At 44.4% G+C, this 20,749-nt stretch overlaps 1 protein-coding gene across 1 annotated transcript in view; it reads right to left on the bottom strand.

Moving 5' to 3' along the window:
* Nucleotides 1-620: 620 nt before the first annotated feature.
* LOC121556473 (protein kinase C alpha type-like) overlaps nt 621-20,749 on the bottom strand; it is a gene marked incomplete at its 5' end in the record, with an annotated part of 22,208 nt that continues 2,079 nt past the window's right edge. The window contains 15 exons of the mRNA XM_045213585.1: nt 621-3,511; nt 9,331-9,471; nt 9,705-9,812; nt 10,144-10,224; nt 11,147-11,285; nt 11,555-11,617; nt 11,971-12,062; nt 12,833-13,006; nt 14,542-14,760; nt 16,484-16,679; nt 16,879-17,035; nt 18,125-18,253; nt 18,695-18,806; nt 20,071-20,150; nt 20,461-20,492. Of these exons, the coding sequence (XP_045069520.1) occupies nt 3,350-3,511; nt 9,331-9,471; nt 9,705-9,812; nt 10,144-10,224; nt 11,147-11,285; nt 11,555-11,617; nt 11,971-12,062; nt 12,833-13,006; nt 14,542-14,760; nt 16,484-16,679; nt 16,879-17,035; nt 18,125-18,253; nt 18,695-18,806; nt 20,071-20,150; nt 20,461-20,492 (1,885 nt within the window). The remainder of the gene's footprint in view (nt 3,512-9,330; nt 9,472-9,704; nt 9,813-10,143; nt 10,225-11,146; nt 11,286-11,554; nt 11,618-11,970; nt 12,063-12,832; nt 13,007-14,541; nt 14,761-16,483; nt 16,680-16,878; nt 17,036-18,124; nt 18,254-18,694; nt 18,807-20,070; nt 20,151-20,460; nt 20,493-20,749) is intronic.

The following is a 20,749-nucleotide window of genomic DNA, read 5'->3' on the forward strand; positions in this document are numbered from 1 at the left end:
CAACAAACGTCTGACCTCTGTGATTGCCAACAAGGGTTTTGCCACCAAGTACTATGTCATGTTTTGCAGAGGGGTCAAATACTTATTTCCCTCATTAAAATGCAAATCAATTTTTGACATGCGTTTTTCTGGATTTTGTTGTTGTTATTCTGTCTCTCACTGTTCAAATAAACCTACCATTAAAATTATAGACTGATCATGTCTTTGTCAGTGGGCAAACGTACAAAATCAGCAGGGGATCAAATACTTTCTTCCCTCACTGTATGTTAATTACACACTACATGTTTACACTTTTATGATTCAAACATTTCGACAAATTAGACTCAAAAGTATTTTTCAGCCTTTCCAATTCATTTTATTATGATTTTGTATGTATTCCCAATAAACAAAACATGAAATAACCCAACTAATAAATATAGAGATAACAGATGAATGCATAACTTCAAATCTTCTATGATTTTAATATCTACAACTAATAGATGCAGTACAGTAGTAATGTATCTATATCTGTCTGTCTGTCTGTCTGTCTGTCTGTCTGTCTGTCTGTCTGTCTGTCTGTCTGTCTGTCTGTCTGTCTGTCTGTCTGTCTGTCTGTCTGTCTGTCTGTCTGTGTCTGTCTGTCTGTCTGTCTATCTATCTATCTATCTATCTATCTATCTATCTATCTATCTATCTATCTATCTATCTACACAAATCCCTTTCTATTTGACCTTGAACCCAAACTGACCTTGGGTGATGATGACCACTCAAACCTGGTTGACCATTTACAGTAGCCTAGAGTAACAGTTCTTAGGCCAATCAAGACTACATGTACAGTACAGTATTCAGCAGGGTTTCCCAACTGGCGGCCCGTGGTTCCAATTTGGCCCGCGGGGGATTTTATTTGGCCCTCTAAGTCTTCTGAGCTCCCCCCAAAAAATGATAATAATGTATTTTAATTATTTTATTGTGGACATAAAAGACTAAAAACACCAGCAAATCAGCTCCAAGTGATTTTAATTTAGGAAATCTGTTCCAAAGTATTCCCTTATAGAGATACAGTATGTGATGGTATACAAATGCAAACAAAGTTTGAAATTAAAATGTTTTAGTCAAATATGATATCCGTTTGGGCTTCTTGCAGTCAATTTGCAGTTTACAAATGATTTGTAATTATGTTCTGGCCGCCTGACCATCCACTCCAGAATAAATTGGCCCATGGCTGAATCTAGTTGATGATCCATGCTATACAGGCTTTTAGTATAGATGTTTATGCAGTGAAAAGAGACATGGGATTTGAGCTGGTACAAATTCAGTCGCTCACGGCCATGTTTGAAACCTAGTTTGACTCTGTGTATAATTTCACCAGGATTGTAATAGTTCATGACTATGTTTTCATTAAGTATACAAATATTAGATTGTTTTTTTCCAAACTAATAATTTAGACTAATTCCAGTGTAACACTCAACAATCAGTGTTAAAAAAGAATGGGGATCCCAGATTGAATAGAAAACAGTCCAGAACTTTGCCTGGCAACACTCTCCAGGTCAAGTATATTTTAATGACAGAACATTATTATGTCATGATTATGTTTCCATGTATTGACCTGTCCTACTGCGCCCCACATTTAAACCTTATCAGTGGTGGATCAATGTCCTTACACAGCAAATTACTGTACAGTACAGTATAGTACAGTATAGTACAGTACAATATAGTATAGTACAGTACAATACAGTACAGACCCGTACAGGGAATGTGCCAAATAAGAATGAGGACTTGATATAATCTAATTTAAATCTAACTAAACTACTTACGTAAATCTACAAAAGATGTAACAATATTACATGCTATCTCAGATAAGATAACAATGCTATATACTAGCAGATAGCCTATCATTAGTTGGGGCTTAACACAAAGCATTGCAGCTCACTGAATCCCAACTATGCTGAAAATGACCTAACCATGCTACCTAACTCCTAACTCACGGTGCCCCATTAATCCTTATTACGTTACCTTCTGAGTTATTTCCTGTTACTCCCTGTCACTCTGTCACTGTTTGGTGAACCTCAGCCAAAATGACCACTGAGTACCATATCACATATTAAAACGGTCTCCTCCTCCTCATCTCAGATATCCTCAGGTCACATGTCTGATGTAGTGCCAACCCAGGTCAGTTAGCTCAGTTGGACCTGAGTTAGCGCTTTCATATTCAGTTTGGGTCGAGGTCAAAGTGTCAAATCAGCAAGAAACTGAAGAAATATACAAACAGATATAGAAATAGAATGAGGCAGATGACAATGTGTAAGGCTGACAGTGCATGGCTGTACAGTATGGAAACATGAATCAGATGGTTGACTTGGTAGTCATCATATCTGGTGGGAAATATTTTATTTGCTGATGGAGATGGGAGAGTTAGTTAAAGTTGGTTTCATGTTCATGAATGGTTACCATTCACCCCGGGTCTAATGGTTAAAGTTAGGATTGGGGTAGGTAGGGGAATCTGATCCTAGATCACTGATTAGGAGCAACTTTTCTTCAAGCAGTAATATATATAACGATTGATTTGATTTCTTACCCGTCTTCTAGGTTTCTAGCTATATATCACAATTATATGATCAATGGATTGACGTTAAACTGGAAACACAAAACAAGGAGCAATTTTTGGTAATAATATAATAGAACAATGTAATAAAACACAATATGGCATTACATAACACAAGTCATACTGCTATACATAATATCAGAGGTAATTCATTTAATAAGTAATGGATTGTAAATTTGGCATATAGACAGCTCTAGATATATTTCTATGTAACACATCTGATATTGATACTACAATAGCATGATACCATGTCATAAAATACATTTATCTTAAAATCACTATAGATTTAAGAGTCAGATTCAGTGTCATCTTACAGTATCTGTTTGCAATTAACTGCATCAACTTTAAATAAAAGTAATGTTGTTTTGTATGCATTGCATCAACTAAATGTGTTATTTGACTTTTACCACTAATCTGGCAATTGTTCCCTGTATTACACAGATTTTTCTCTGAAAAATAAGCCACGAACCAAGGCTCTAGAGTACAGCAGAGAGGGAGAGTTATCTGTAGGATGTGTATTCTGATTGTTTGTGTTTAAATTGTGTGCTATTCTCTCTTTTTGAACTTGAAAATGACTGTTAGGCGGGGAGGGGAGAGTGGGGGGAGCGTTTGCCCCCCCAGACAGAGAGACAGAGCTGCTCCCTTCAAACCAAGAGAAGAGGATAAATAGATAGAGATTTGCCCTCTCAGAAAGAGAGGGGGGTAGAGTGAGACAAACAGTTGTGCCCTTCAAAAAAGTGGCGGTAGAGAGAGACATAGTTGCCCCCCTCAGATGGCAGTGAGGGTTGGGGGGGCGAGCTCAGGGTTAATGAAGGAGAAGCCCTGGAAATCTTCCTGGTCGATGGCCGCCAGAACGTCAGGGTCAGAGGGTGTCAGCACGGATGGAGCCGCCGTGAAGAACTTGTCAAAGTTCTCCCCTTTCTTCCCACCCTGAGAGAGAGAGAGAGAGAGAGAGAGAGAGAGAGAGAGAGAGAGAGAGAGAGAGAGAGAGAGAGAGAGAGAGAGAGAGAGAGAGAGAGAGAGAGAGAGAGAGAGAGAGAGAGAGAGAAAGAGAGAGAGAGATAAAGACAGAAAGAAAGAGAGAAAGAGAGAGAGAGAAAAAGAGAGAAAGCGAGAGAGAGAGAGAAAGAGAGGGGGGAGAGAGAGAAAGAGAGGGGGAGAGAGAGAAAGGTAAAGAGAAAGAAAGAGAGAGAAAGAGAGAAAGAGAGAGAAGAGAGAGAGAGAGAGAGAGAGAAAGAGAGAGGGATTATTTCATATAGAACACATATATACACATTAAATAAAGGACTGAGAGAAAAATCTAACTCCTTCTTCCACACACACTGTATTACACACACATCTATTCTACAACGCCTGGAAATCTGCCCCGTTTATTCTCTGTACCCAACGCACTAGAAGACCAGTTCTTAAAGCCTTTAGCCGTATACTTATTATATTCCTCCTCTGTTCCTCTGGTGACGTAGAGGTTAACCCAGGCCCTGTAGCCCCCAGTATCACTCCTACTCCCCAGGCGCTATCATTTGTTGACTTCTGTAACCGTAAAAGCCTTGGTTTCTTGCATGTTAACATCAGAAGCCTCCTCCCCAAGTTTGAGTTATTCACTGCGTTAGCACACTCTGCCAACCCTTATGTTCTAGCAGTGTCTGAATCCTGGCTTAGGAAGGCCACCAAAAATTCAGAAATGTCCATCCCAAACTACAACATTTTCCATCTAGATAGAACTGCCAAAGGGGGCGGAGTTGCAATCTACTGTAGAGATAGCCTGCAGAGCTCTATCATACTATCCAGGTCTGTGCCCAAACAGTTTGAGCTTCTACTTCTAAAAATCCACCTTTCCAGAAATACGTTCCTCATTGTTGCCACTTGCTACAGACCCCAATCAGCCCCCAGTTGTGCCCTGGACACCATATGTGAATTGCTTGCCCCCCATCTATCCTCAGAGTTCGTACTGCTTGGTGACCTAAACTGGGATATGCTTAACACCCCGGCCGTCCTACAAACTAAACTAGATGCCCTCAATCTCACACAAATTATCAAGGAACCTACCAGGTACAACCCTAAATGGGCACCCTCATAGATATCATCCTGACTAATTTACCCTCTAAATACACCTCCGCTGTCTTCAACTAGGATCTCAGCGATCACTGCCTCATTGTCTGCATCCGTAATGGGTCCGCGGTCAAACGACCACTCCACATCACTGTCAAATGCTCCCTAAAACACTTCAGCAAGCAGGCCTTTCTAATTGACCTGGCCCTGGTATCCTGGATGGATATTGACCTCATTCCGTCAGTAGAGGATGCCTGGATGTTCTTCAAAAGTGCTTTCCTCTCCATCTTAAATAAGCATGCCCCATTCAAAAAATTCAGAACTATGAACAGATATAGCCCCTGGTTCACCCCAGACTTGACTGCCCTTGACAAGCACAAAAACATCCTGTGGCGTACTGCATTAGCATTGAACAGCCCCCATGATATGCAACTTTTCAGGGAAGTCAGGAACCAATATACACAATCAGTTAGGAAAGCAAAGGCTAGCTTTTTCAAACAGAAATGTGCATCCTGTAGCACGAACTCCAAAAAGTTTTGGGACACTGTAAAGTCTATGGAGAATAAAAGCACCTCCTCCCAGCTACCCACTGCCCTGAGGCTAGGAAACACTGTCACCACCGATAAATCTACGATAATCGAGAATTTCAATAAGCATCTTGCCACGGCTGGCCATGCTTTCCACCTGGCTACCCCCCGGTTTCCAAGCTGGTCATGGGTGCACCTCAGCCACGCTCAAGGTCCTAAACAATATAATAACCGCGATTGATAAAAGACAGTACTGTGCAGCCATCTTCATCGACCTGGCCAAGGCTTTTGACTCTGTCAATCACCGCATTCTTATTGGCAGACTAAATAGCCTTGGTTTCTCAACTGACTGCCTCGTCTGGTTCACCAACTACTTTTCAGATAGAGTTCAATGTTTCAAATCGGAGGGCCTGTTTTCTGGACCTCTGGCAGTCTCTATGGGGGTGCCACAGGGTTCAATTCTCGGGCCGATTCTCTGTGTATATCAATGATGTCGCTCTTGCTGCTGGTGACTCTCAGATCCACCTCTACGCAGATGACACCATTTTGTATACATCTGGCCCTTCATTGGACACTGTGTTAACAAACCTCCAAACGAGCTTCAATGCCATACTACAAACTGACTATCCTACCGATCCTTGACTTCGGCGAATTGATGTAGTCTATCACAGTGCCATCCGTTTTGTCACCAAAGCCCCATATACTACCCACCATTGTGACCTGTACGCTCTCGTTGGCTGGCCCTCACTACATATTCGTCGCCAAACCCACTGGCTCCAGGTCATCTATAAATCACTTCTAGGCAAATCCCCGCCTTATCTTAGCTCATTGGTCACCATAGCAACACCCACCCGTAGTATGCGCTCCAGCAGGTATATCTCTCTGGTCATCCCCAAAGCCAACACCTCCTTTGGCTGCCATTCCTTCCAGTTCTCTGCTGCAAATGACTGGAACGAACTACAAAAATCTCTGAAGCTGGAGACACTTATCTCCCTCATTAACTTTAAGCATCAGTTGTCAGAGCAGCTTACCGATAACTGTACATGTACACAGCCCATCTGTAATTAGCCCACCCAACTACCTCATCCCCATATTGTTATTTACATTGTTATTTATTTTGCTCATTTGCACCCCATAATCTCTATTTGCACATGATCTTCTGCATATCTATCACTCCAGTGTTAATACTAAATTGTAATTATTTTGCACTATGGCCTATTTATTGCCTTACCTCCATAACTTACTACATTTGCACACACTGTATATATATTTTCTATTTTCTATTGTGTTATTGACTTTACGTTTTTGTTTATTCTATATGTAACTCTGTGTTATTGTTGTTTTTATCGCACTGCTTTGCTTTATCTTGGCCAGGTCGCAGTTGTAAATGAGAACTTGTTCTCAACTGGCTTACCTGGTTAAATAAAGGTTAAATAAAATAAAAACACGGGCACGCACATCCACACATTAATTCTCTGTCTGTCTGTCTGTCTGTCTGTCTGTCTGTCTGTCTGTCTGTCTGTCTGTCTGTCTGTCTGTCTGTCTCTCTGTCTCTCTGTCTCTCTGTCTCTCTGTCTCTCTGTCTCTCTGTCTCTCTGTCTCTCTCTCTCTCTCTCTCTCTCTCTCTCTCTCTCTCTCTCTCTCTCTCTCTCTCTCTCTCTCTCTCTCTCTCTCTCTCTCTCTCTCTCTCTCTCTCTCTCTCTCTCTCTCTCTCTCTCTCTCTCTCTCTCTCTCTCTCTCTCCCTCCCTCAGGTGTACAGTAAAACATGTCACGTATGGTCCGTGTTCCCCTCAGCGTGTGACAGCTGTTCTGCTGGTTGATATCAATCTAATTTGGCTAATGGCCTGGCCTCTGACCCCAGAGCATATTCTGACACCTCACTGCCCACTCAGCCATTGGCTGGCATGGCCACAGACTGACACGTGACAGGCTAATGATGGCATAGATTTGCATACGAGACAAGGGGACGGGACCCCGGGGCAGAAGGGTCATGACTGTTATGACACCCCTGTAGGTTCCAGAATGCTCAAGGTCTATCTCTGAGAATGAGGGAGAAATTATGATATACATATACAGTGGGGAGAACAAGTATTTGATACACTGCCGATTTTGCAGGTTTTCCTACTTACAAAGCATGTAGAGGTCTGTCATTTTTATCATAGGTACACTTCAACTGTGAGAGATGGAATCTAAAACAAAAATCCAGAAAATCACATTGTATAATTTTTAAGTAATTAATTTGCATTTTATTGCATGACATAAGTATTTGATCACCTACCAACCAGTAAGAATTCCGGCTCTCACAGACCTGTTAGTTTTTCTTTAAGAAGCCCTCCTGTTCTCCACTCATTACCTGTATTAACTGCACCTGTTTGAACTCGTTACCTGTATAAAAGACACCTGTCCACACACTCAATCAAACAGACTCCAACCTCTCCACAATGGCCAAGACCAGAGAGCTGTGTAAGGACATCAGGGATAAAATTGTAGACCTGCACAAGGCTGGGATGGGCTACAGGACAATAGGCAAGCAGCTTGGTGAGAAGGCAACAACTGTTGGCGCAATTATTAGAAAATGGAAGAAGTTCAAGATGACAGTCAATCACCCTCGGTCTGGGGCTCCATGTAAGATCTCACCTTGTGGGGCATCAATGATCATGAGGAAGGTGAGGGATCAGCCCAGAACTACACGGCAGGACCTGGTCAATGACCTGAAGAGAGCTGGGACCACAGTCTCAAAGAAAACCATTAGTAACACACTACGCCGTCATGGATTAAAATCCTGCAGCGCACGCAAGGTCCCCCTGCTCAAGCCAGCGCATGTCCAGGCCCGTCTGAAGTTTGCCAATGACCATCTGGATGATCCAGAGGAGGAATGGGAGAAGGTCATGTGGTCTGATGAGACAAAAATAGAGCTTTTTGGTCTAAACTCCACTCGCCGTGTTTGGAGGAAGAAGAAGGATGAGTACAACCCCAAGAACACCATCCCAACTGTGAAGCATGGAGGTGGAAACATCATTCTTTGGGGATGCTTTTCTGCAAAGGGGACAGGACGACTGCACCGTATTGAGGGGAGGATGGATGGGGCCATGTATCGCGAGATCTTGGCCAACAACCTCCTTCCCTCAGTAAGAGCATTGAAGATGGGTCGTGGCTGGGTCTTCCAGCATGACAACGACCCGAAACACACAGCCAGGGCAACTAAGGAGTGGCTCCGTAAGAAGCATCTCAAGGTCCTGGAGTGGCCTAGCCAGTCTCCAGACCTGAACCCAATAGAAAATCTTTGGAGGGAGCTGAAAGTCCGTTTGCCTAGCGACAGCCCCAAAACCTGAAGGATCTGGAGAAGGTCTGTATGGAGGAGTGGGCCAAAATCCCTGCTGCAGTGTGTGCAAACCTGGTCAAGACCTACAGGAAACGTATGATCTCTGTAATTGCAAACAAAGGTTTCTGTACCAAATATTAAGTTCTGCTTTTCTGATGTATCAAATACTTATGTCATGCAAAAAAATGCAAATGTATTACTTAAAAATCATACAATGTGATTTTCTGGATTTTTGTTTTAGATTCCGTCTCTCACATTTGAAGTGTACCTATGATAAAAATTACAGACCTCTACATGCTTTGTAAGTAGGAAAACCTGCTAAATCGGCAGTGTATCAAATACTTGTTCTCCCCACTGTATATATATATATATATATATATATATATATATATATATATATATATATACTGTATACTGTATACTGTATACTGTATACAGTATATAGTGATAAGGGAGTGGGATCAAGAGGGATAGAAAGAGAAACTATAGAGAAAGTTGAACAAAAAAGACAGATGGAGAGAGGGTTGAAATATTGAACCCCCTGAGAGTTGTAAGGAGTCATTATGAAGAGAGGAGGACGATATAGAGAGGTGGAGAGGAAGACAGAGATAGATAACTCCTGCGGGATTTACTGACAGTTCTAGGTTTGAAGAGGGTTTGAAGAGAGGCTCAAGAAAGGGGAATATTGAGAGAGAGAGAGAGAGAGAGAGAGCGAGCGAGGGAGAGAGAGAGAGAGCGAGCGAGGGAGACAGAGAAAGAGGTATAGAGAGAGATAGAAAGAGAGAGAGACAGACAGAGAAAGAGGTAAAGAGAGAGATAATAAAAGGAAGAGGTAGAGATAGAGACTAACAGTTCTGGGTTTGAAGGGAGGCTGTATCTCCATTCTCTCCAGACGGTCCCAGTCCATCCAACGGAAGAAGGGATGCTCCCGTATCTCTTTCTCCGCCTCCTCCCCTCCGCCCAGACGCTTCGCTGGGTGCTTGGTCAGGAGCTGGAGACGGAGGAGAGTGTGAAAAAGGAGAAAAAGGAAAGAGAGATAGAAAAGAGGGAGACAGCAATAGAGAGATGGAGCGTTGGCTTGATATATCCTCTTGCAGAGTTGCAAGGGTAGTATGCTGTACGTTACACTATGTTGACTTAGGAATGACATGGTGAGATATGCCTTCCTGATTGTCCCTGAAGGGACTAATAAAGTTGTAGTGAATTGAATAGGATGTAGGTTACCCCCTTGCAGATGGCGACAGCCTCACGGGACAGACTCTTGGGATAGGAGACACTCTGCTCCATGATGGACTGAAACAACTCCTCCTCATCAACACCATCAAAGGGAGGCTGGGAGGGGATGACAGAGAATTAAAGAGAAAGTTGAGGGAGAGAGGAAAGACAGAGAGAGAGGGAGGGGGTGAGAGAGTGTGGAGGGGGAAAGAGGGAGGGGGGAATGGTGAGGGAGAGAGGGAGGGGAGGGGAGAGGTACAAGACAGAGAGAGAGGGAGGGGGTGAGAGAGTGTGGAGGGGGAAAGAGGGTGGGAGGTGAGAGCGAGGTGGGGGAGAGAGAGAGAGAGAGAGAGAGAGAGAGAGAGAGAGAGAGAAGGACATAGTTGTTTCTATTGTCTTGAAGCCATTGGTGCCAATTCAGTGATAGTATGGAGAAGTAAAGTTGTACCTGTCCAGCCAACATCTCATAGAGCAACACCCCATACGACCACCAGTCAACTGCCTTACCATAGGGCTGGTAGGCTACAATCTGACAGACAGGGAGGAGAGGAGGAAGAGAAGCATTAGAGACAGGGTCAGGAAAGGGTGTACATGTTTACGTACAGTATGTGTGTGTGAGGAAGAGAGAGAGAGAGAGAGAGAGAGAGAGAGAGAGAGAGAGAGAGAGAGAGAGAGAGAGAGAGAGAGAGAGAGAGAGAGAGAGAGAGAGAGAGAGAGAGAGAGAGAGAGAGAGAGAGACAGAGAGACAGAGAGAGAGAGACAGACAGACAGACAGACAGACAGACAGACAGACAGACAGACAGACAGACAGACAGACAGACAGACAGACAGACAGACAGACAGACAGACAGACAGACAGAAGGAGGGAGGGAGAGGGAGAGAGGTGTGTGTATATAGTGTATAAATGATGGAGGACAACACGTGGGATAGACAATGATTCCCTGCATGGCTCTGGGGAAATATATTGTATCTCTGACCACAATGACAGATGCAGGAAAATCAATAGAGATTTTACATTAGATAATCAATCCCCTAGGGTTTAACTAGGAGATTAATGATATCACAATGACGCACACACCAATCAATGATGCACACACCAATCACACTGTCCTCACACACATGACATTTGGCTTTTCACACATGCAAGCACACATGCGCATGCATACACGCACACTTACACACATGCACACACACACACACACACACTAATTGAATCATGAGAAGTTAATGCTGACAAGGTCAGTAAGGAGAAATGAAGTGAAGAGACCAGTAGAAGAGACAGTCTCATGCCACAGCTCTGGAAAACAATGGGACCAAACAAACCGAAAGAAACAGAGGAGGTGTAAGAGAAAGGAGGGATGAGAGGTGAGAGGTGGGGGGAGGTAAGTACCGTGCAGGGCGGGCATGAGAGGGAGTGAGGGGGGGAGTAAGAGGGGTGATGAAGGGACTACCTCTGGTGCGATGTAGTCTGGGGTCCCACAGAAGGTACGTGTAGTGTCACCTTCAAACATGCCCTCCCTGCACATCCCAAAATCAGCTATCTTTATATGACCCTCACTGTCAAGCAACACATTATCCAGCTTCAGATCCCTGAGAGAGAGAGAGAGAGAGAGAGAGAGAGAGAGAGAGAGATAGAGACATAGAGAGATAGAGAGAGAGAGAGAGAGAGAGAGAGAGAGAGAGAGAGAGAGAGAGAGAGAGAGAGAGAGAGAGAGAGAGAGAGAGAGAGAGAGAGAGAGAATGAACACATATTGTATGGTCTTGATCAGGCCACAGTAGGTGCAGCATTGAGAAACACACTAATATAAAGTTGCTGCCAGACACTGATCAGGTCAGAGTTATGTTGTTAAACTTAATACCTGTAGATGATTCCTTTAGTATGGAGGAAGAAGAGGCCTATGGCTATCTCTGCTGCATAGAACCTGAGAGAGAGAGAGAGAGAGAGAGAGAGAGAGAGAGAGAGAGAGAGAGAGAGCGAGAGAGAGAGAGAGAGAGAGAGAGAGAGATAATGTAATTGAGAGAGAGAGAGACACAGAGAGACACAGCGGGGCACGGTAGAGCGCTAGGTAGAGATAGAGTTAGCTGTTGATGACTGATCATAGCTTGTTGATCATGGGGTAGCCCCTGGCAGAGAGGGGGGAGGCGAGCAGGGAGGGGATGGATGGTGGAGGTGGCTGTGATATGTATGACAATCTGCTCTTGGTTGTTGACTAATAAAAGCAGATGGAATGATGGATGGAGAGATAGGGGAGTAAGTTGTATGTTGTATACATACGCTGCGTGAGGCTCTTTGAACTTGCCAACCATCTGGATGTGAAACATGAGGTCTCCTCCGTTGACATACTCCATCACATAGTACAGACGGTCCTGTGTGATGGAAAATAATGATGCTGTTACCAGGGAAACGAAAACACACACATATACACACACACACAAATTGGTTCTTGATTGGCAAATGAATGGACCTTTTAGTCAAATACTCCACCTAACTATTGTTTGACCTGAGGGAGCAAACAGATAAGACCACACACACATGAACACTAATACCAATGCCCTGGCCCTCTCCTAATGATTTCAACACACACACACAGACAGACACACACAGACACACAAACACACACACACAAAATTAGCCTCATATGGACATTGCACACACATGGCCACTATAGACAATGCAAAAACAAACACATGCGCATGCTCACACTCACGGATAGGCGCGCACACAAACGCGTACACACCCATACACACACACACATTATGTAATTCCCCTCCAGTCAAAATTAAAAAGCAATCTGTTCTCAAATAACCCCTCCTCTAGGACTAATGACCTCGTTAAGGGAAGCAAGCTAATTAATTAATTCATTCATTTAAACACAGATCTGGGTCAACTAAGACCAATATCATTAAAAGGTGAATTACCTAAATGTCTTAAACTTAGGACCTGATAGTTTAAAGCACTGACATTTTGATGGTTGTTCATTGACTGAACAGTGCTTATTCTACATGATTGATTGACAGACATAATTATATGCGTGTACAATATGGTTACATGTAGTGAATGTAGTTAAACAACTTTGTTGCAAACTGCCAGGATGGAATTGTGGTAACACGTTGCTCCATCACACACACACACACACCTCTGTCTGGAAGGCTGAGTAGAGTGCTGTGAGGAAGTGGGGGCGGTTGGCCAGTCCCAGAACCCTCCTCTCCACCATGGCACTCTCTGTGTCCTCATCCTGAAACAGCACATCCTTCTTCAACACCTTCACCGCAAACAGCCGCTCACTCCCTCTCTCCTCAGCCAGCAGCACCTGGGGGAGAGGGGTGGAGGGGGAGGGAGGGAGGGAGGGAGGGAGGGAGGAGGGAGGGGAAGGAAGGAAGCTGGAGTTAGGGTAAGGGGTGCTTTTGACCAACTGACAATCAGAAAGACAGACTGACACACAGAAAGACAGTCTAGCTTTGTGTGAAAACATTGTTCCATAGCCAAGCAAATCCAACGCTTTAGACACACATCTGTGCACACACAGTTCAGATCATCCACCGAAAGTGACCAGAGAAACTATGCACAAGAACATATTTTATCACAAAACCATATTACAGTATTTTCAAATGTTACATCCACAATATCTGTCCTTCATTCCATGAAATCACACTCTTGTTGTGTTTTTTCTTTAAAAAGATTTTAGTCAATCTCCTTCTCTCTCTCCATCTCACTGTCAAAGACTTAATACCCTGTCTCTGAAATTCTAATTCATATAGGCTTTATAATCGTTCAAGGTATTACAGTGCTACAAAAGCAGTTGCACTCTCCCCCTCTCTCTCTCAAACCCCCCCCACCTTTCTCCCCCTCTCTCTCTCTCGCTCTCACTCACTCTCCCCTCTCTCTCTCTCTCTCTCTCTCTCTCTCTCCTCTCTCTCTCTCTCTCTCTCTCTCTCCCTCCTCTCTCTCTCTCTCTCTCTCTCTCTCTCTCTCTCTCTCTCTCTCTCTCTCTCTCTCTCTCCTTTATGTTTGATCTCTTTCCCTCTATTCCTTTATCACTAGTCTCTAGCTGCAGTACAGTAATCCCTCTCCTCTCTCTCACTTTCCCCCTCTCTCTCTCTCTCTCTCTCTCTCTCTCTGTCTGCGGCCCAGGGGTCTGTCTCTCCTTTCTTGGGTCGTATCTCTTTCTCTTACGTAAGCGTGTATTCCTCTGTAGACTATCTGCCAGTTATGAACAGAACAAAAGGATTTCACATGAAATGGAGTTCCAAATGTCCCTTAAAATAGTACATTATGGACTGGAGTGTCTGTCTGTGTGTGTGTGTAAGTGTGTGTGTATGTTTGTAAAGTAGCCTACCGAACAATCTTGTATTCAATACCAGGACCAACGACCCAGGGGAGAGGGGTTGAAGAGCCAACTGGCAGCAGGGGATGATTAGGTGGCCATGATATTGTGAGGTGCCAGGTTGGGAGTTTAGCCAGGGCACTGGGGTTAACAACAAGAGTTGGGTGACCACTGAGAGTCTTATCTGAAGGACGGCTAGTACAATGTTAATGATGCTAATAATGTGTGTGTGTAATCGTCATGGTTTATGTTCAATACAGTATCTAATAGAATGGCTGTCATGATAGTAATGGCGTTTCAACTTCAACTCAATTAGACCCAAGGGGCAATACTGGGCAGTGACATTGCAGGTAACACTATCTGCCATACCTGTACTTTTGATTGTGTTGCATCATGTCTACAGGCAGGTGTGTTACGTTTATTACAGTGTGTCTACAGACAGGTGTGTTACGTTTATTACAGTGTGTCTACAGACAGGTGTGTTACGTTTATTACAGTGTGTTGCATGTGTGTTCCAGTACCTTTCCGAAGCTGCCTTTTCCCAGCACCATGAGGAAGTTGAAGTCCTGGAGGCAAACCCTGGGCTTGACTGGTCCTGCAGGTAGGGTGGCCAGACAGGGGACTGACGGGGCTGAGGGGGACAGGACAGACACGGGGACAGGGACAGACACGGGGACAGGGGTAGGCCTCAGGGAGGGGGGGAGAAGGGAGGAGGGGATAGCATCTAGACCACTAGGCTCCTATTGAAGAGGGGGGGCTTAGTTATAACAAGACTGTCACACACAAACCTGCACTGTACCTACAGTGGGGAAAAAAAGTATTTAGTCAGCCACCAATTGTGCAAGTTATCCCACTTAAAAAGATGAGAGAGGCCTGTAATTTTCATCATAGGTACACGTCAACTATGACAGACAAATTTAGAAAAAAAATCCAGAAAATCACATTGTAGGATTTTTTATGAATTTATTTGCAAATTATGGTGGAAAATAAGCATTTGGTCACCTACAAACAAGCAACATTTCTGGCTCTCACAGACCTGTAACTTCTTCTTTCAGAGGCTCCTCTGTCCTCCACTCGTTACCTGTATTAATGGCACCTGTTTGAACTTGTTATCAGTATAAAAGACACCTGTCCACAACCTCAAACAGTCACACTCCAAACTCCACTATGGCCAAGACCAAAGAGCTCTCAAAGGACACCAGAAACACAATTGTAGACCTGCACCAGGCTGGGAAGACTGAATCTGCAATAGGTAAGCAGCTTGGTTTGAAGAAATCAACTGTGGGAGCAATTATTAGGAAATGGAAGACATACAAGACCACTGATAATCTCCCTCGATCTGGGGCTCCACGCAAGATCTCACCCCGTGGGGTCAAAATGATCACAAGAACGGTGAGCAAAAATCCCAGAACCACACGGGGGGGACCTAGTGAATGACCTGCAGAGAGCTGGGACCAAAGTAACAAAGCCTACCATCAGTAACACACTACGCCGCCAGGGACTCAAATCCTGCAGTGCCAGACGTGTCCCCCTGCTTAAGCCAGTACATGTCCAGGCCCGTCTGAAGTTTGCTAGAGTGCATTTGGATGATCCAGAAGAGGATTGGGAGAATGTCATATGGTCAGATGAAACCAAAATAGAACTTTTTGGTAAAAACTCAACTCGTCGTGTTTGGAGGACAAAGAATGCTGAGTTGCATCCAAACAACACCATACCTACTGTGAAGCATGGGGGTGGAAACATCATGCTTTGGGGCTGTTTTTCTGCAAAGGGACCAGGACGACTGATCCGTGTAAAGGAAAGAATGAATGGGGCCATGTATCGTGAGATTTTGAGTGAAAACCTCCTTCCATCAGCAAGGGCATTGAAGATGAAACGTGGCTGGGTCTTTCAGCATGACAATGATCCCAAACACACCGCCCGGGCAACGAAGGAGTGACTTCGTAAGAAGCATTTCAAGGTCCTGGAGTGGCCTAGCCAGTCTCCAGATCTCAACCCCATAGAAAATCGTTGGAGGGAGTTGAAAGTCCGTGTTGCCCAGCGACAGCCCCAAAACATCACTGCTCTAGAGGAGATCTGCATGGAGGAATGGGCCAAAATACCAGCAACAGTGTGTGAAAACCTTGTGAAGACTTACAGAAAACGTTTGACCTGTGTCATTGCCAACCAAGGGTATATCACAAAGTATTGAGAAACTTTTGTTATTGACCAAATACTTATTTTCCACCATAATTTGCAAATAAATTCATAGAAAATCCTACATGTGATTTTCTGGATTTTTTTTTCTCATTTTGTCTGTCATAGTTGACGTGTACCTATGATGAAAATTACAGGCCTCTCTCATCTTTTTAAGTGGGAGAACTTGCACAATTGGTGGCTGACTAAATACTTTATATATATATATATGTATTCTATAACTCTAACTACACTACCCATAATCCCCTGCCTGAGTGTATGTCTTACATTTTCGTCAGGGACAGGCATGTTGTAGTACTCTCCCTCATCCTGGTCCAGCAGTTTGAACCAGCCGCTGACTGAGTGACGGAATATCTCGCTCACTCCGAACGACAGCGATCCCATGAAGTCATTCCGAGACGTACGGTCCCAATCCCACACCTCCACCGACAGACGACGATCCCACTGCCGCCCGCGCACCGAGCTGGGGCGAGAGATGGGAGAGAAAGAGGTTACCGACCAGGTATCCAACCTCCAGTCATCTGTATGCCTCAAGACCACGTTAGCCCACTGAGCTAAAGCTCCTGCGGCAAACACAAATCTAGTTCGCTGTGCATAGTTCCCAGAACTACTGGTACACACACACACATGGTCACACACACACATCGTAGACACACACTCACAAGGTGAAGCTCTCGTTCCAGACAGGGTTGAGTGTGGAGCGGATAGTCTTGGTCTTCTGTTTGCTCTGGCTCTTGGGGTCAGGGATGAGCTTGAGCTTCACGTAAGGGTCAGACAGACCGTTGGGGTCCATGGGGATCAGGTTACGAGCCTCCCGCACTGAGGGGGAGAGAGGGGGATGGAGGGAGAGAGGGAGGGAGGGGGTGAGAGGGGGATGGAGGGAGAGAGGGAGGGAGGGGGGTGAGAGAGAGAGAGAGAGAGAGAGAGAGAGAGAGAGAGAGAGAGAGAGACAAAGAGAGAAAGAGAGAGATAGAGAGAGAGAGAGAGAGAGAGAGAGAGAGAGAGAGAGAGAGAGAGAGAGAGAGAGAGAGAGAGAATTCCGGACTCTGACATTGCTCGAGCCACCCTAGTCATAGACTGTTCTCTCTGCTACCTCACGGCAAGCGGTACCAGAGCGCCAAGTCTAGGTCCAAAAGGCTCCTTAACAGCTTCTACCCCCTAGCCATTAGACTGCTAAACAGTTAATCAAATGGCTACCTGGACTATTTTCTTTTTGCAAATATTTTCTTACTTTTTATTAAATTCTGAATTGTGAAGAGAGAGAGAGAAAGAGAGAGAGAGTCAGACAATGGATAGCATAGATGGCCATACAGATGCCTTATCTTAATTTTCTCACAGCAGGAAAATAATCCTGCAGCAACAGGAAATGTGAATTAATATGTGGATTATAATCAATGTACATTTTGTTGTAGGGGATGATTCAAATTGTATTAGGGCAAATCAAGTCTGACATTTTAAAGTGGAAATTACAAACTTTAGAAGCCTTTTTAAACCTTGGAAACACTACAAGTTTGCATTTCCTGCTGTGCATGAAAATTCCTGCAACAACAGGATGATCAAATTAAGATATGGCATCTGTAGCTGCACCATAGAGAGCATTACTTGTGGGAGTGTGTGCCTGTATGCAGCTCACCAACTCCCCCTAGTGGTCAGTACCGGACAGTGCTAATGGTAGGGTGACAGAGGCATGTAAACATTTTACATTTTAGTCATTTAGCAGACGCTCTTATCCAGAGCGACTTACAGTTAGTGAGTGCATACATTTTCATACTGGCCCCCCGTGGGAAACGAACCCACAACCCTGGCGTTGCAAGCGCCATGCTCTACCAACTGAGCTACACTGGGTCCGTATGAAACCCTGTCTCTATCAATGGTTAGGGACAACTCTTCTAGACTCTTAGTACTGACCTGTGATGAAGATGTCCTCATTCTCTCCCCGGACGGTCAGGTGGATCCTGCCTCTCTTTTCTGTATGATCTTGACCACACAGGCTGGGCACCAGACTCTCACAACGCTTGTGGACATTCATCTCACAACCTGTCGTACACACACACAAGTGTGCACGCAGGCACGCACCAACACAAGCACACACACACACACATAGAGATAATAACACATGTGGGAGGAAAACAAACACACACATATATTGTACATTCATGCTACACACACACATCACAACTGCTGCTCTTATTATGATTGCTAAATAATGCACAATTTAAACACTTGTCCCCCAATCTCCCGTTCCCCAAAACACAACACGACTATAAATTGTGCCTTCCTGTATTATACTTATGCTCAAAAATATATTATATTCTACTGAGCCATTTCCTTTATGTTCATATTTTTATATTTTCTTATTTCTGATTGGTGTTGCATTGTAAAGGAACCTGCAAGTAAGCATTCTGTTTGATGGTATATACCATGTGTATACCATACATACGGCTAATAAAACTTAAAACAGAACTTCTGGTTACTTACAGGAGCATTTCATGCCCTGTTGGATAAGGCCATAGAGCAGAGAACCACAGTGATCACAGAACGTTGGAGAGGTGTAGGTCTGAGGTCTAAATCTGTGTTTACTCTTCAAGTCCTGAGAGAGAGAAAGAGACAGACAGGGACGGAGGGACGGACAGACGGACAGAGAGAGACAGAGAGAGACAGACAGACAGAGGGACAGACAGACAGAGATAGAGACAGACAGAGATAGAGACAGACAGACAGACAGACAGACAGACAGACAGACAGACAGACAGACAGACAGACAGACAGACAGACAGACAGACAGACAGAGAGAGAGAGAGAGAGAGACAGAGAGATATACATACAAAGGGACAGACAGACATGGGGCAGTAAGTCATTGAGAGAGGAACATCCCCATGTTTACGTGTCGTGATAAACGGGGAGAAACGAGGAGAAACGAGGGAGAGATGGAGAGTGGTATATTCATGGCAACCAATTACATTTCTCTGCTGGGAAGAGAGTTAGATATGTTAATGAAATGTATTCCTGGGGAAGGGTGTGTGTGGAGAAGGCTGAATCATCTCTATCTGCTTTTCAGTTGATCAGTTTCTTCCCCCCTCCACATCCCCCCTCCTCTCTAACTGTCTGTCTTCCTCTTCCTCTCTACTCCCCAAATCCCATCTCACACCCTTTGAGCTTTACTTTGAGAACACCCTCCGCCTCTTTCATTCTCTGCCAACTCTCGCTCTCTCTCCATCAGGCAGTTTCTGAGCCAAGCACTTCCTCCCAATTCTGCCCTGTCAATCTTTCTCCCTCGCACACACACTCGCATGCGCACGCACCCCCCCCCCACACACACACACTCCCTCCTCTCTCTCTCTCTCTCTTTGACCTCATTTCTGATCCAGTTTATTTAGCTGGCAGATAAAAGTCTGAAAAAAGACAAATCTCTTTGAAATCCCAAAGAGAGACAGAGAGAGAGAGCAATCTGTTCACCCTCTCTACCTCTGCTCGTGTCTCTCAGTCTTCCTGTCTCTCTCCCTCCCCCTCTCACTCCTCCTCCATCCTCTTTGTTTTATCTTCTCCCTGTCATTCTCTCTCTTTCTCTTCTTCTTTCTGGATGGATTGGCGACAGAAAGGGAGGAGTGAGGGAGTAGCCTGAAAAGGGGAAGTGTGGAGTGGAGGGATGGATGGTTGGAGAGATGTAAAGATCTATATAAGGATGAATGACAGTAAAGGCGGAGTGGAGGAATGACAGACAGAGGGACAGGTGTGTGTGTGTGTGTGTGTGTGTGGCTGTGTGGAATGATGGATGGATGAGCGAGTGAGGGAGGGAAGGAGGGAGGGAAGGAGAGAGGGAGGGGTGAGTGTGGGAGAAGGGGGAAGATACTCACTTCTGTAGGAGCGGTGGGGGCTCCAGGACAGGTGAACGTTACATACTCGTGACATCGCTTGTGGACAGAGAAACTGCACACTGCCACAAAACACAGAGCAGAAAGCCAGTCAACACATTATTACATCCAAATCCATTTGATCCCTGTTTATAAAAACCTAATCTGATTATAAGAATAATGTGGAAAATGTGTGTGTTCTAGTCTTTGTCAAATAAAAAAACAAACTGCTGAATGTCATCTAGATTCTTCACTAGGATAATATTGCCTTGGCTTGCTCTTAGGGGTTAAGGCCTATAATTGCTGTTAACGTCCTTTGACAAATGCATTTGTAAAATGTGTAATCCCCCCAAAACATTGATTAATGATTACTTATGATCCAATAATCCTTACCTTGACATTGAAATCCCTGCTTTCCAATTCCCCTGTGTGGAACAAACCCATAACACAACACACATCAACCACACACAGAAACCATCAGTGATCTTCCATACCACACAACTGAAAGGACTGGCCTGCTCAGTAGAAGATGAGCAGATGGGCCTGAACAGAAAGATATGCATCATTGGGTGCAGTGCTGTAACCCACAAATAATCCAATGTTAACAAATCAAGATGGCTATAGCACTTATAGATAAGGCTCCTTCTTTTGTTCTATCTCATAACAGCAGTCGACAAGGAAG

This window comes from Coregonus clupeaformis, unplaced genomic scaffold (assembly GCF_020615455.1).
Source record: "Coregonus clupeaformis isolate EN_2021a unplaced genomic scaffold, ASM2061545v1 scaf0125, whole genome shotgun sequence".
Classification (NCBI taxonomy): domain Eukaryota; kingdom Metazoa; phylum Chordata; class Actinopteri; order Salmoniformes; family Salmonidae; genus Coregonus; species Coregonus clupeaformis.